This window comes from Larus michahellis, chromosome 8 (genome assembly GCF_964199755.1).
Source record: "Larus michahellis chromosome 8, bLarMic1.1, whole genome shotgun sequence".
Taxonomy (NCBI): Eukaryota; Metazoa; Chordata; class Aves; order Charadriiformes; family Laridae; genus Larus; species Larus michahellis.
In genome coordinates, this window is record NC_133903.1 from 22,807,828 (window position 1) to 22,820,799 (window position 12,972).

At 55.7% G+C, this 12,972-nt stretch overlaps 1 protein-coding gene across 1 annotated transcript in view; it reads left to right on the top strand.

Annotated features, from left to right (window-relative positions):
• The first annotated feature begins 831 nt into the window (after nucleotides 1-831).
• PAPPA2 (pappalysin 2) overlaps nucleotides 832-12,972 on the top strand; it is a 101,181-nt gene continuing 89,040 nt past the window's right edge. Inside the window, exons 1-2 of the mRNA XM_074597362.1 lie at nucleotides 832-1,324; nucleotides 6,360-7,422. Coding sequence (XP_074453463.1) covers nucleotides 832-1,324; nucleotides 6,360-7,422 — 1,556 coding nt within the window. The remainder of the gene's footprint in view (nucleotides 1,325-6,359; nucleotides 7,423-12,972) is intronic.

Consider the following 12,972-nt stretch of genomic DNA (forward strand, 5'->3'; position numbering starts at 1 on the left):
CCTAGGTGATGGAGATGGAGGGTGGAGGTGAGGAGGGCAGGTAAATATCACATCTTGAGCTACAACAAGAAAAAAACACGGGCACGTTTCAACTTAGAAAGAAAAGAAAAGAAAAAAAAAAAAAACAATTAAGAAAAGGAGGAAAAGAAACCAAGTGCGGGACTACCAAGCACGGGACTACCAAGCACAGGACTACCAAGCGCAGGAATGAGCGAGGCAGTGGAGAAGGCTGATGGCCCGAGCCAAGTGCAGCCCGGGACAGGGCAGGTGCTGCCGGTTGCTGCCCCAAAGCCCCGGGGGCTCCCTCCGGGCGTTGGGTCCCCTCCGCATCCCCTCCCCGCCAGCATCCTGGGCAGCGCCCGGGAGGGCGGAGGGAAGGGAGGGCGATGCTCCGCTCGGGGTTTATTAGATTGGACATAATCATCTTTAAATAAGGCAGCCCCCCTCTCCACACCCCTCCTTGGGTAGGGGGGGGGAGCGGAGCTCTTCGGGGCTTTCTAGATAAGAGCGTCTAACGCATCCCCCGCTCCCGCAGGCAGAGCCGGGCAGCGCAGAGAGCCGCGCAGGGGCCGCCGTACCCCGGGAACCCCGGCTGCAGGCAGAAGAGGGGTCCCCGCAGCGGTGCTCTCACCCTCCTTCTCCTCCTCCTTCTCTTCCTCCTCCTCCCGCAGGAACAGAGGGGAGGAGAGCGGTGCCGGGGAAAAGTTGGGGGCAGCAGCTGCGGCGGGGGCTAGGGGAGGATGCCCCGGCGCTGCCGCCCGCCGCCCCCCTGAGCGCCCCCTTCCCCCGGGGCCGCCCCCCCCCCCCCCCCCGCCTTCGTCCCCAAGGATGATGCTGCGCGGCGGGGCCCCCCTGGCCGCTCTGCTGCTGGCGGTGCTCAGCCTGGCCCGCGGGGACAGCCGGCGCCCCGACCCCACGCCGGTCTCCGGTTGCGGGATGGAGGCGCCGAGACGCCGTGCCGCCCCTCTGCATCACCCCTACGGGCTGTACCCGCAGGGTCCCGGCGCGCACGGGGTGGTCAACGCTGAGGCCCCGCCGGGCTCCGGGCGACCGCGGGGCCGGAGACCGCGGGGAGCCGGGGGAGGCGGAGAGGAGCCAGGGGGCGAGGCGGACGGCCAGGTCCGGAGGGAGAGGCTGCGGGGCCGGGAGCCGCAGGTGCCGAGCTCCCTCCGGGAGCGGCTGCTGCCCGCCCTGTACTTCTCCGGCGGCCGGGAGCAGCTGGCGGCGCGGCCGGAGGCGCTGCCCGACATCCCGCGGGAGGAGTTCACCCTGGAGGTGTGGGTGAAGGCGGAGGGCGGACAGAGCAACCCGGCCATCATCGCAGGTAAACCCCGTCCCGCTGGCGGGCAGGTCAGGGAGGGATGGGGACGCGACCTCCCCGCCAAACCCCCATGGGGGGCTCGCCTCCTTTCTCCGCTGTGGCAGGTGAAACCCCGCGCCCCGGGCGCGAAATATTCCTCTTTCCCTTGAGACCAAATCCTAAAACATCCCCTCCCCTCTCTTTCCCCCCCGCCCCGTCCTTCCAGCCCCCCGCCCCCCGGCTCCTGTCTGTTTTCTCCTTCTCCTCCCGCCCGGAGCTGGAAGATCCCTTCGGGGGACGCGCTCCGCCCGACCTTTCCCTGCTCCCCCTTTTTTTCCTTCCCCGTGGCCCGTGGGCACGCCGGCGGCTTTCCGGCGCTCCCCGCCGGGCTGAGCGGCCGCGGCTCCCCGCTCTCTCCCCGCCTGCCCGGCCAGGCTCTCGAGGGTCCCCGGGGCGGGCGGCCGCACGGTGGCAGCCGCGCCGCACGCACGGCCCCGGCCCCGGCCCCGGCATCGGCATCCTCCTCCCTCCCTCCCCGGGCTCCCGGTTCCGAGGGCCCTGCAGAGCGGCTCCCGGGACAGAAGGTTTTTCTACCGGGAATTACCCCTTCACCCCACCAAGCTAAGAAACAGGCAGGTGATGGAGAGCCAGAGGGGACAGAGCACGGGCACAGAGTGGAGCAGATGTCACCTCCTGCAGCGGTGCTTCGTGCAGCTGTGACAGGACGTTTGCAGGAGGGTGCAAGCATAGGCAGGGCAGCGCAGTGATGCTGGGCAAGGCTGGAAATGGGTGGCAGCGCCAAGATGTACTGCTCCCATGGGATGTCTGGGGTTCCACTTGGGACAGTGTGGGGGCTGCTGTGTTTCTGTGCCACCCTGGACAAGCCAGCTTGTTGGGGAAACCCTCCCTCTATCCTAATTTTCCCTCCACTTGCAATCTCTTCACTGAAATCCTGTCTCCTTCACTCACTACCTGGCGCTTTTCATTAATTTCTCTCCCTGGCTCATCAGGAAGATAGCCACACCTTTGCTGTGTGCTTTGCTGAAGAGGGAGGAGGGACAGGCTGGAAGCTGGGTGGGAGAGTGAGAAATCAGCCATGTAGAGGGAAACTCCCTAGCGTTCACCTCCCTGTTCGTCTTCCCACCAGGGTCCTTGGTGCCTCCCTGCCGGCAGGCAGTGGCTGGGGATGCGCGGAGCACGCTTCCCCGCCATCGCATCAGCAGTACAGCTGTTTGCATCCGGAGGTCTGGCCTGCACGTGTTGGGTTTTACTTTTCCCAGCTAGCCAGCAGGCTTTTTATTATTTTTTTTTTTTCTTTTTGTAATTTCCTTGTGGAGGGTGGGATGGTTGTTAGTGCTGAAAGTGCTGCCTGTGAGCGCTGGCACTCACTCGGGTAATATCCCCTGGCCTCCAGGCTCCAGGTTTTGAGTCAGCCCCAGGCACCTCCAGCTGTCTGAGTCACTGTCTGCTTCCCACCCTCTCACTGCAGCTGGGACTGCAGGTGCAGGTGGCGAAGGGGGACAGGCCAGTGCTCCTGGCATTTCGTGTGGGCAGGTGATGCAGGCAGCTGCCAGCCCTTCAGCAGGTGCTGAGCCTGCCTCTGATCTGCCTCTCCTGCTCTGTCGGTAAAGAGGGGACTGAGCCCTGAGGTGTCCCAACGCTGTGGAGGAGCTAGAGATGCTATAGGTGTCCATGTGCAAGGGAAGGCGAGAGGAAAGCAGGACAGAACTGAGCATCTCCCAGTGTCATTACCTGGGAAATAAGGCCAGGCTGAGCCGCTCTGTCTGGGCAAAAGCAAGCTGTCCTGTTGGCTGGTGCGACTGTTACCTGGACTGAAGGCTCAGGAGTTGGGGCTTTATTCCTGTAGATGTCGCATTTTGTCTTAGGGCCATCCTGGATGGGGCTGTTCATCCCTCTTAGTCCCTCTTGCACGGGGGGCATTTCTGCTGGGGTCTAACCCCAGCGCCCTGCCACTGCCACCACCTGTGAAGGAGAGTGGCATCTTCCACATCCTTCTCATTTTGGGCAGCAGATGAGAGTCCTTTCATGTGATGTCATTTCTTTTTCTGCCTTTTTTCTCTCCTCTCCATCCATGCCTGCTCTGCTTCTGGTAAATCCCAAGGGGGTGTCCCCTTGTGCCAGGCTGAGGTTTGTTTTTACTGAGATCAAAGATGGTTTTATTGGGTCAGAAGATCCCTCACCAGATGCAATCTCATACCTCTGCTGTGTCTAAACCTAGGTGTCCTCCTTGGGTCCCCAAGCTGCTCACCACTGCATGCCCTGAGGGGTGACCACCCTCTCGGGCCGGCTGCTCTCATGGCACAGTTAGGGGCTCCTGACCTGTGTCAGACGTTCCAGAGCTTTAGCAGCTAATTTCCCCCTGGTATCTGAGTCTCAACGCATGGCTGAACTATTCCTCGTGCTGCAAAGCTCCTGGCGCCAGCAGGAGAAGATGCTGCTTTGAGTGTGCTTCTTACAAAGTTGTGCACTCCATCTCTTTGGAGGCTTGTTCTCCATCAGACATTTCCTGGCAGACACCTTTCTCTTCAATTTTTTGCACTGTTGCCAACAGCTCTTGCTTTAAACCCCAAAGTTATCACCCTAAGCACTGATAAACATCACAAACCAGGTTAGAGCTCCCCTTTCCCACCTGACGGATCAGAGGCAGAGTTGCACTCACAGGTGCTGAGATCGCCTTGCACCTCCTCTGCAAACAGCTCTTTCCCCTCCTGGTGGGTTGCCCCAGGAGAGAATGCCAAGTTCCTTGGCAAATTCCAGGGTCTTGAAACTGGTCCCCTGGTGATTTCTTGTGGGGTCCCTTGGGAGATGTCAGGCCCTGGTGCCAGATGGCTCTGCTTTGCCATTCTGCAGTGGCTCCTGGCTGTGGGACGTGCTGCTCTGCCTGCACGCTCCATCGCTGCTGCTGCAATGGAGGTGACATCCCTGGCCATGTCTAGGAAGCACCATCTGCTGCTGTAGTGGTTTTCCAGCCCCTATTGTAGAGCTGACCTTGACCTTACTTGCATCCCTTTGATGAAGTCTCCAGACCTGGTTTTAGGCTCGTGTAAGGTTCTTTTGGCCAGTTTTGAATGCTTCAGGCACTTCCATGCTTGGCTTGGCTTCAGCATGGGTTTGCAAGGATGCTAGCTCACACTTATCCCAGAAGGCTTTTCCACCCCTGACACTGTTTGCTGTGTTTTTTTCCTTAGTGTTTAGTCAAATTTGGGCACTCTAAATCATTTCAAGATGAAATGTATGAGGCTTCCCAGGAGAGGAGGTACCAAACCCTGTTTCCTCAACCACAGTGAGGACCAAATACTAGGAGATGGCTTTTGAATGTGCAGGTCTAAACACCTTTCCACCAGCACTCAGCCCAAAAGTACTCTCCAGCTTTCCCTTCTCATGCCTGCAAGGCTCCTTTGCCTGCCTTCTGCTTTTTGGCTTCTCTCCGTCTCAGCTTCCCCTGGTCTTTCTGCTTCCCTTTCACAATCCACCAGAAAACAAGAGTTTGCCAAATCCCATCTGCCCACGGAGGCTTTGTGCGTGTATGCCTTTGTAGTGAGTGGTGGCAGGGATCCATGCCCAGGGTGGTTACAATCGTGTGTTGTCCAAGAGGCCACCACCCGTCTTGCCTTCAGTGAAAGGGATGGATGGAGGGAGGGTGCTGCTTCCTGGGGTGCAGCAGTGACCTTTGCCAGCTGCTTTTCTGAGGGCTGACAGAGGAGACGTGGGGTCATGGTAACCTGGCTTCAGGCACATCCCCTGGATGAAAGCCTCTGCCTCTCTCTGCTGGCTTCTTTGCAATACCGGTGGTGGGTACAGTTTCCCCAGAGTGTCATGCTGAGCATCCCCAGGGACGGGCAAGGCAGCGGGCGGCCTTGCACTTGGCCTGGTTGAACTTCATGAGGTTTACACAGGCCCACATCTCAAGCCTGTCCAGGTCCCTCTGGATGGCATCCCTTCCCTCCAGCGTGTCAACCACACCACACAGCTTGGTGTTGTTGGCAAACTTGCTGAGGGTGCACTCAATCCCACTGTCCATGTCACCGACAAAGAAGTTAAACAGCACCGCTCCCAGTACTGACCCCTGAGGAACGCCACTCGTCACTGGTTTCCACGTGGACATTGAGCCATTGACCACAACCCTTTGAGTGCGGCCATCCAGCCAGTTCCTTATACACCGAGTGGTCCGTCCATCAAATCCATGCTTTTCCAATTTAGAGACCAGGATGTCGTGTGGGACAGTGTCAAACACTTTGCGTAAGTCCAGGTAGATGACGTCAGTTGCTCTCCCCTTATCTACCAATGCTGTGGCAACATCACAGGAGAAAAGTCATCAAAGCTTTAGGTCTTGACCAGCCTAAAACACAGGTCTGCAACACACTTGGGTGCACAGGGAGAGGCTGAGCCTGAACCTATTGCTGGGGATGGATTTATGCTCAGGAGAGCTTCAGGGGCTGACGTGTGCATTCGCCCAGCTGGAGGCAGCGCATCCCTCTGTCTCCCTCTCTGACCCTCACCTGCCTGCGCTGGATGCATGACTGGGAGGAAAACTGGAGCGTAAAGGAGAGCTGTAAATCTGCCTGCAAGCTGTTGGGGAAGCAGTCCCTGGAAGAGGCTGCTTTGCTTTGTGTTGCTGTGCTCTAATTCTTAAAAGATTTGGCCCACAGATAAAAAGCTTAGCCTCTAATCCTGTCCCACAGGAGAATTGCTCCAAAGAGCGGTTCAGAAACTCCTCTCTCTTTGGCTTCACCTCCCGTCCACGCTTTTCCTCCCCTCTCCATCCTGCCTCTCCATCTCTCTGCTGTCCCTCCTGGCTACTCCACCTGCTCATCCAAAGATTTTGGACAGGGGCTGGGTTGTGCCCCCTGGTGCAGCACCTGTTGCCCAGTTTCTCTACACCTTATCCACGGCAGCGGTAGCAGGAGCCTCCCTGCAGCCCTGCCAAGAGCCGTCCTACTCCTGAGGACCCAGCTTGCACCCTGGGGAGGAGTGGCAATTCTCTCTGGTCCTCACCAGCTCTCCTCTCTCTCCATCCCCATCCCCAACCCCGCTGCAGGCATCTTCGACAACTGCTCGCACACAGCCAGCGATAAGGGCTGGGCGCTGGGCATCCGCGCCCTGCAGCTCGGTGGCAAGAAGGACGCCCGCTTCTTCTTTTCCCTCCGCACAGACAGGGCGGCTGCTGCCACCGAGGTGACCAGCTACCACCGCTACCGTCCCAAGGCATGGACCCACCTGGCCGCCAGCTACGACGGGCGGTGGATGGCCCTCTATGTGGATGGGACACGGGTGGGTCGTGCTGGTGGGCAGGGGGGGCCCCTGCACAGCGCCTTCATGGCCTCCTGCCGCACACTACTGCTGGGAGGGGATGCCTGGGGGACTGCGCATGCTTTCCGGGGACATTTGGCCAGGCTGGCCCTGTGGCGGAGAGCCCTGTCCCAACCCCATCTCCAGCGTGCCTTCCTAGAGGGGGTGGCTGGGGGGGTGGCAGGGCTGGCTCTGGCTGCTGGCTTTACGACCCCGGAGGAGCGCTGGGTGCCTTTTCGGGAGGGCGACTTCCCCCAGCAGCAGGTGCTGCTGTCCCCGCCGTCCCCTGTCCTGCAGCCGCTGGGCCCCCCTGCCTGCGGGCAGACTGCCTGCGATAACGTGGAGCTGGTCTCCCACTACAACCGGCACTGGCCGCTGCGGAGTGGGAAGGTGGTGCGGTACCGGGTGGTGAACCTGGTGGAGGACAGCGGCAATCGTCCAACAGTCAGCCGGGAGCAGGTTTGGCGGCAACACCGGGCACTAAGCGAAGCTTTCCGACCCTACAACATCTCCTGGCAGCTCAGCTTGCTGGAGGTACGCAACTCCTCGCTGCGCCGCCGCACTGTCCTCCTGGGCTGTGAGCCCAGCAAGGTGGGCAATGAGCGCTGCGATCCTGAGTGCGAGCATCCCCTCACTGGCTATGATGGCGGGGACTGCCGCCGGTCTGGCCGCTGCTTCTCCTGGAAGCGCCGTGATGGCGTCTGCCACATGGAGTGCAACAACATGTTGGATGACTTCGATGACGGCGACTGCTGCGATCCATGGGCCACCGATGTGGCCAGGACCTGCTTCGACCCTGACTCGCCCCAGCGGTAGGTGCAGGGCTTATGGGGGGGTGGCACATCAAGGGATGGGGTGCGCCCTCTCCCTGACACCCATTCTGTGCCTGGATGTTGCTTCTGATCAGCCGCTTTCCAGTGTGGGAACGTGGAAGTGTGTCTTCCAACGGGGACAGGGGATGTGGGTATTGAGGGCAGGTAAATCCTATGACGTGGGATGGCACCCCTCCGTGATGCCCTGACATTTAGTGTTTTTCTCCCCCAAAATGAGTGGTGGGGGTAATGGGGATCCCCCCCCCGGGGGGATTTTCAGTGCAGAGCTGCTGGTCTCCAGTGACATGCCAACGGGTCCATGGGCATCCCTGGGGTGGGCAGAGCAGTCCCATGCAAAGGGTTTGACATCCCCTGACCTCCCTGCATGGGATGCAGTGGAGGGAGGATTGATGCCCCTTCCCCACCTTCTCTGGACATGTTTAAAACACGATTTCTTAATTTTTATTCTAAACGCCTTTGCCTGAGTGCTGGGGTAAGGAGGAGGCAGCGCTGCTAGGTGCAAGCGGCAGGATTTGGTAAGGTGTGGGTTGGCATGCGTGAGCCTCCCTGACTCTCACCCTGGGGAGTGATGCGCATGGGGAGATGCCCTTGGCTGGGCATGGGCAGGGTCTGATGAAACCCTGCACCTCAAAGCCAAATGGTGGTTTTGGCGCAAATTGCCTTCTTCAGGCAAAGGCGTGAGGAAGCAGCTTGGTGCCAGAGAAGGATGTGTGCGTTTACTGTGTGCTGCAGGTGCAAAATGTCCTGCAGAGCACACGTTGCTCTGTGGAGCATCAACACACAGCATTAGGGGACTCCTGCTTTCCCTGGGACCCTTCGGAGGCAGGATGGAGAGGGGCACCCCCTCCATGTGACGGGGGCCCCGCAGCAGCGGGGACAGTGACCTTGGTGCAGTTGGTGGTTTGTGCATGCCTGCCTTCCTCCCCAGAGCCTCTGAAGTGCTGGCAGCCCTGCTGATGGCTTCCAGCACTAGTGATTCTGCCAAATGTGCTTTCTGGCTGGATACAGGGAAGGGAAAAAAAAAGTCATGGGTTTTCCTTTTTTTTTTTTTTTTAAGCCATTTCTGCCTCGTTGTCAGAGAAAATTGCTCATTCCCTGCTGCCGGCTCTCAGCGATGGGCAGAGGCACCCACTAGAGCAGGAGTGGTACAGCATGGATGGCAGCGTCCGGGCAGAAAATCTGCAAGGGAGGGTTTTAGGGACACATGGCTCCTTTGATCTTCTTTCTCCTTCGTTTTTTCCCCTGTGAGCAGGTAGGCTGTGGCCAGCTGCTTCTCTCTGCTGCTTTCCAGGTGGGACATGGATGGATCAGGGAAGCAGTGTCTGTACTTGGGCGCTGGTGATGAGAGAGGAGCAGTGGTTCCCTTCCTCCCTTCCTGACCCTTTCTCGTATGTCCTTCAGTTGTCTGAGAAAACATGGGAGGATGGGGAGCTTTTCTTCCAATGCATCCCACCAGCCATGGAGCCTCATACCATGCCTCTTCCTGAGCACCCCCCAGAAGATGTTTTCCCACCCCTGGAAGTCTCTTTGGTGACAGCCAGTATCGCTACCCTGTGCCTGCCGGTCCCCTTGTTTCCCATCCCTGTGAGTGATCACAGGTAGCGCTTTCCTGAGCACGGGGGAGATGAGCAGCTCTGCTGCCTGCACCACGGCTCTCTGCTCGTGGTGGCCACAAGCACCCAATGCCACCCAGCCTTTGCTTCGGCAGTGCAAAGGCTTGGCCCTTGCCCTCTGTGTGCAGTTAAAGAAATGTTTTCATCCTCAGACAAGGAGAGCTCCACCTTAAATTTAAAAAGGCCAGATTTTTGCTGGTATGAATCAGGGCTTCCATTTGTCAGGATTTTCCCCTGAAAGTTGGGAAAGAAAAAAAACCAAACCAAACCAAAACAAAAACCTTGCTTCTGTGGGAAAGGAATGGGAAAATGGGAACGCTAGGGAAATAACAAATCTTTTGCAATTTTCTTTCCGCAAACCTCATTGGCCTGCACAGAAGACAAGATTGATTGTTTGTAGGCTGAGCTCTAAAAAACAAAATCCGGCGTGCCCAGCATTTGGGAAATGTGGGGGCATGAGTTGAATCCTGCTGCTGCTGCTGAGCTCTTCTGAGCTGCCTTTCACCAGCCTCTTCAGAGACGCTGGTGGACACCCACCCTCCCTGGGCTCATCTCTGCTGAGGGTACCCTGGCTTCTGAGGAAGAATATATATGTTTGGGGGAAAACCATTGAGAAACTGGTAGTGTGGTTTGGGAAAAACCAAGGTGAGCTTGAGGTCACCCGAGGGCATGGCCAGGTGTGTGTTTTTTCCCCCCAAATCGGTGGATGAATCCCAAGATATATGAGCAGGCGACCTTACCTCAGGGTTTTTTTTTTGAGGCAGAGCTCCCGCTGAGCAAGTACCTCTGGGTTTGCTCATAAGGTCTTATACTTAAATGAACATTTATGGGGAGTGGGGCAGCCGGGGAACTTACAGAAGGATTTTTAGGGTAGAAGCCAAAACGGGAGAAATGACGCAAAGTAAAATTTAACAAACTGTGGAAAGGCAGCCCAATAGGAACCAGGCTTTTTGATCCAAACAACAGCGCTCAGTCTGTGATTGAAGGAAAAGGTGTCTTGCTCTGCTATGCTGGAGAACCATGTGCCAGAGCCCAGGAAGAAGCTGCAGCTTTGGGAGAGCTGGGGGAGAAGGAAACCCTGCTTCAGGTGGTGCTTTCTAAATCTCCTTTCAGATCAAGGTGGCAAGACAAAAATTTGGGGATTTTTTTTTTTCATGGAGTAAATCAGCTGTGCTATATTTCATTTCAAGGCTCTCACAAAGAGTGGTTCATATGTGAATGTTTCTTAGTATGGCCAAAAATAACCCAAATGAGAAAGAATAAGACACTGGGCAATTTCTTACCAGCATTGTAGACAGATTCAGTCTATTTTGGTGAAGGGTCTCGATACCTTGTCTTGACGTAAGCACTCATGCAAAAGCTTTTACTATCTTAGCACATCCCTCATTTAAAATCTCCTTTCCTTGGCCTGCAGCTTTGAGAAAGGCAAATCAGAGGGAGAAGCCTTAGGAACAGTGGTAGCTCTAGTGCTACTCAGCTGGTGAACATCTCTGTATGCTTCCAAGGCCATACTTGGTGCTAGCATATACCCTCACCCATGCTTAGCAGGGGAAGGGAATGAGGTTTGGAAAGAAGCTCTGGTGGGGATGAGGTAGGAGGATGAGGGATGGTGTAGATGAGATAAGAGCTGCCCCCAGCTCTGGGGTAGGGGATGATGCTGAAATGACGGCATTGTTGCTGTGCACAACACCAGGCCATCTTCCCAAGTCCTTCCCGCACCTCCTCTAGTAGCACATGTGACAAGACAAGTCCCGCTGTGCTCTGAGCCAACTGGGCCACCACCTGCATGCAAAACTCACCGGTGGGACTGCGTGCTTGTTGCTAGATGGAAACTTGAGTGAGAGCTCAGGTGAACGCTTGAGTATAGTTATCCCTGCAAGGCACCTCAATAGGGGCAGTAGGAAGCAAGTCGGGGACTTCTTATTCACCCTGACCCATCATGAAGAAAAAAGGGGACAAGCAATGGCAGGAGAGCTGCCTAGTATCATCTTTCACCCAGTCTGGTACTGATTTAAAGCATTTTCCAGGAGTTGCTGGCAGTGCAAGGCCAGGGTCTGGAGCAAAATTTGCCTTGATTTGCTGCAGACAGGCATCTTCTTTCGTGCCTGAGTGCTATTGTAATTGGTGCTCTTGGAAGAAAAGCAGCAACAGCTCATTAACAGCAATTAACACTCAGTGAGGGTCCCCCTCAGGCAGTTAGTGAATGAGAATCTGGTGTGTGACACACTTAATGTGAAAAGGAAAACTGGAGGGGAGTCTGGAGAGCAAAGTGGATAAGGGCAGAGCTGCTGGGCCTTTCATCTCACTACCCAAAGTAATGGCAGAAATAACCAAAGCGACAAAAGGAGGTGAAAAATAATGAGACATCTCCAGCCTCTTGGTGGCCTCCACTGGGATGACCACAGCTGTGATATTAAAGTGTACCTGATTAACAGGACATTAATGCAGGCTTAGCTGGTCTCCTTTCCTAAGGGAAGGATGCTTAAATGGCTAAAGGTGGCTTGGGAGCCTCTCGTTTTTTAAGTGGTGTCTTCAAAAACTTATCCAGATTAACCTCATGTCTCTCATGGGCAAGCCCTTAAGGATGAACGAATCACTCGGAACTATTCTCTGGCACCTGAGCAGCTGATTGTCAGGAGATGTTCCACTGAACGTGGTTGGACTGATAGCATAAAAGGTGTAAAATTGAGAGCAGGTGAGGCAAGGATGGGGCACAGCTGACCAGCCCAGACCATAATCCCAACCAGACATTCAAATTAGATGCTCCCCTGCACTCTACTTCTCCTTGTTATAGGACCTCTTAGCAGATCTTTCTCACGGTGAAAGGGGAGATATGTGCAATGTTATTTTAAAATCATAAGCTTTGGGAACAACCTGAGGCTACCAACACTGTTGTAGAGCACAGATTCAAGTGGAGAAGGTAGGTGTCTGCAGACACCTTCACTCACTGTTTGTGGTGGTCTGTCACTTGAGGTGTTACCTGCATGCTATTGAACTCACTGCCTGTGAGATGTGGAGTGGAAGAGACTATCTGCTTGCCTGATGTTCCCATGAGGAAAGCATAGTTAGGAGGTGCCCCTGCTCAGGGCCTAAGCCCTGGCTGCTTTTAAGCTCCCTCTGGCACCTCTTGAAATCCTACTGGCCTGTACCCAAATATTAGCACGGTGGTTCCCAAAAGACAAAGTGATGGACTCAAGTCTCAGGGTTCGTAAGTCTGCTGATGAGGAGATAGGTAGTTTAGGGACCTCAAAGGTTGCAGTGATTGGTTCACTGGCTGCTGAGATTGTTACTTCTCCTCTAGTAGACCTGCTGGGGCTGCGGAGGTACAGGGCTTTTTCCTGGAGTCTGATGATTTCTTGGTGCATGCTTTAAAGTTTCATGAGAGTGGTTGGATTTGAGCTCATCAAAAAACTTATTCTTTCCTTGTAGGAAAGCCCACTCCCTCTGGGCTTTCCCATTGATTACTGATTTCAAAACTTGGCAAAGATAGAAATGGTTGTCCTTGGTAGAGCCCATTATATCAGGTGGGCAGGATGTCTACCAAACTCCTTGCTTGTGATAGGGCTTGTACAGGTATTGTGAATGTGCCTCTGGGTGACTCAGCTTAGCCAGAGCCCTAGCTTAGGGCTGAAGACCCTGGATGTGCTTTTGAACTTCTTGGTCAAAGTATGTTGGAGAGTATTTGGCATGTGACAATGGAGGACTCAGAGTTCCTCACCTTTCGCACAGTGCATCAGACACTTACTAAAGGGTTGTTACATGCCAAATACTCTCTAATGTACTTCCAGGAGGAAGGACTCTGGTGGTGAGAAGATGCGGGCACTGTGCATTTGGTCAGAGTGACTTAGCGGGCTCTGCAATGTGTTTACATTTATGCCACCGCTGGGGAAGCACATGTGTTGGCCTCTGCCTGCTA